At 36.1% G+C, this 2,431-nt stretch overlaps 1 protein-coding gene across 1 annotated transcript; it reads right to left on the reverse strand.

Annotated features, from left to right (window-relative positions):
- Positions 1 to 226: 226 nt before the first annotated feature.
- LOC109216645 (transcription factor MYC2-like) lies at positions 227 to 1,792 on the reverse strand. The gene has a single exon (XM_019380820.1). The coding sequence runs from the start codon at positions 1,677 to 1,679 to the stop codon at positions 396 to 398; it is 1,284 nt and encodes a 427-aa protein (XP_019236365.1). The 5' UTR covers positions 1,680 to 1,792; the 3' UTR covers positions 227 to 395.
- Between the last annotated feature and the right edge of the window lie 639 nt (positions 1,793 to 2,431).

The raw sequence follows: 2,431 nt of genomic DNA on the forward strand, positions 1-2,431 counted from the left end.
ACAATTCACCCCTCCTCTTGTACTTTCATAAAGTACTAATAAAATTGCCTTTGTCGTATAATCTCAACTAACATGTATACAAACTCTAACGTTTTCAGTCTCTTATATATGATGTAGCAGTAATTGCCTGAATTATATTAACAGTCTGAATTAATGAAGAGTAAATTAAGACGAAGGGTCAGTAGCAGCACAAAACATGGATATGTAAGATTTTTATCAAGTCATGTACATGCAAACTGTCACCTCGTGTTTTGAACTTAGTATGATCTTAATTACCAAAGAAAAAGAGAAAAACATAGCATGAATAAGATTTACAACAAGGAACACGAGGTCCTCATCAACCTTAAAGAAACTTGATTGTATGACATAATTAGGTATACATTAATGTATCAATTCTAATTAGCAACACTTAATCTTTTAAGAATAACAGATTTGAGAACTTCCTCATTAGCCACTTCATTAGGAACCCTAATCACAACATCTTGAAGCATTAGGTTCTTGACACTGGAAACGCTTGCATGGTTAACCTGTAACTCCAACTCCCGCAGCACATTCATCAACCTCGCACATGGGTAGTTCACATCAGGAGATCGGACCCGAACCATCGCTTCTAAACCTATAATCTTGACTTCCACTTCCATTCCAAATGAATTATTTGCACGATTAACTACAGTGGAAGGTACGGTTTGAACAGAATTAGTAGCACATTGTCTCTTAGGTTTCTGAGACAGGATTTTATAAGACTCTAATTCTTCAACTTTGGCCTTGAGTTCATTAATATAAGTAACTGCATCAGCCAGTAAAGAAGCTCTATCCATTTTCGACACGTTAGGAACCACGCTCCTTAGTGCATAGAATCGATTATTCAGCTTTTCTCTTCTCTGTCTCTCTGCCTCAACGTGATTCTTGGCCATTTCTGTCCTTGTTGCGTTACTTGAACTGGATTTTCTTCCTCGTTTTATAGGTCGATTAATATTGTTGATCGTCGATGACTCATTCTCGAAGCTGTCTGAATTTCCTAATGATATATTGCCATCAACTGTTTCTTGCTTTAATTTGGAGTCCGTTGCTTGTGGTGAATCATTTTCCACTTTGTGATTTTCTCCCAATGAAACGAAATTATAGCTGAAAAGACCTTGGTGATTAATTGGTGATGGAGTAATAATATTGTTGTTGCTTAATCCAAATAGAGACCTACTTAGTTGGACTAGATCCCAATTTTCTTGGATAATTTCAGAGGACCCCAATTCGACAACACCATTTGGAGTAGGAATACAAACCAGAGTCCGAATTCCGTGCAAGTGAGCTTCTTTAGCTCTGTCGTAGTTGTATAGTTGCAGTTCGTGATAATTGTTCAACCATATATAGGATGTAGGATTATAAGCACGGACGATGAGCTCATTATCAGCCACGAAATATTTAGACACTGATACCATATAGAACAACTCTGTATCGCTAACGTTATTGTCTACGTTAGGGATACGAACTTTGGCAGAATTAGCCAAGTCTTTGGTACCACGGAAATGGCCGTCTCCCCACGAGAAAATGAGACGGCCATTAGCGTCTTTTGATGCTTGCCAAAAGATGGCATAAACCCACCATTCTTGACGACTGTGAATGATATATTGAAGGTGTTTTTGAAGGGTATTAGTTGAAGAAGTTGAAGTAATGTCTTCCATTATTCAATATCTTACTAAGGTTTAAATCAGAGAGATGAAAAATGAGGGGAAATAATATTATATTAATACTGAAAATGAAGGTCACACTATAACAAGGTGAATGAGGGCTTCAGTTTAATATTACTAAAGCACAAGTAGGACGTTGGATATATATAAGAAATTTTGGTTACATTTTTCACGTGGTCTATAGATTTCTATTTTAACAATCAATGTACGTAGGATTGACCAGAAACTGAGCTAAGAGAAAGAAATATGGAATGATTGAGTTCATATACATGTATGGGGGCCTCCAAGATAAAGGGAACAGATCGAGCCATGGACGGTGACTCAATTGTTTGTTTTTTTGTTCTTATGGTCTCTTGATATTCTTTTCTAGAACGGTTCAAATATGAAATAGTGCCAACCTTTTTTTTAGTCAAAGTGTCAACCTTAAAGTATGACCATCTCACTGTTCTGATTGTACATTTTTTTAATTCCAAATACTCCACAAGAATACATCCAACTCTTTCAAAGATCTAATAAATAAAGACAATAAAAATGGCCTTAATTCTCTCTTTCAAATATTTGGATTATAACGATAAGTTTACTTTCGAGATAATATAGGAAAGACTAAAATATATTCGCATTTCACAAGTTTTTTGGTAAAATGTTACCATACAAGTTTTATTGACCCTTGGGATGTCCATTTGGTTTGGAGGGCGGTCATCCATATAGATGATCTGGGATCGATCCCCCCTTAATGCTTTCTGGGT

This window comes from Nicotiana attenuata, unplaced genomic scaffold (assembly GCF_001879085.1).
Source record: "Nicotiana attenuata strain UT unplaced genomic scaffold, NIATTr2, whole genome shotgun sequence".
In the NCBI taxonomy this organism is placed as follows: Eukaryota; Viridiplantae; Streptophyta; class Magnoliopsida; order Solanales; family Solanaceae; genus Nicotiana; species Nicotiana attenuata.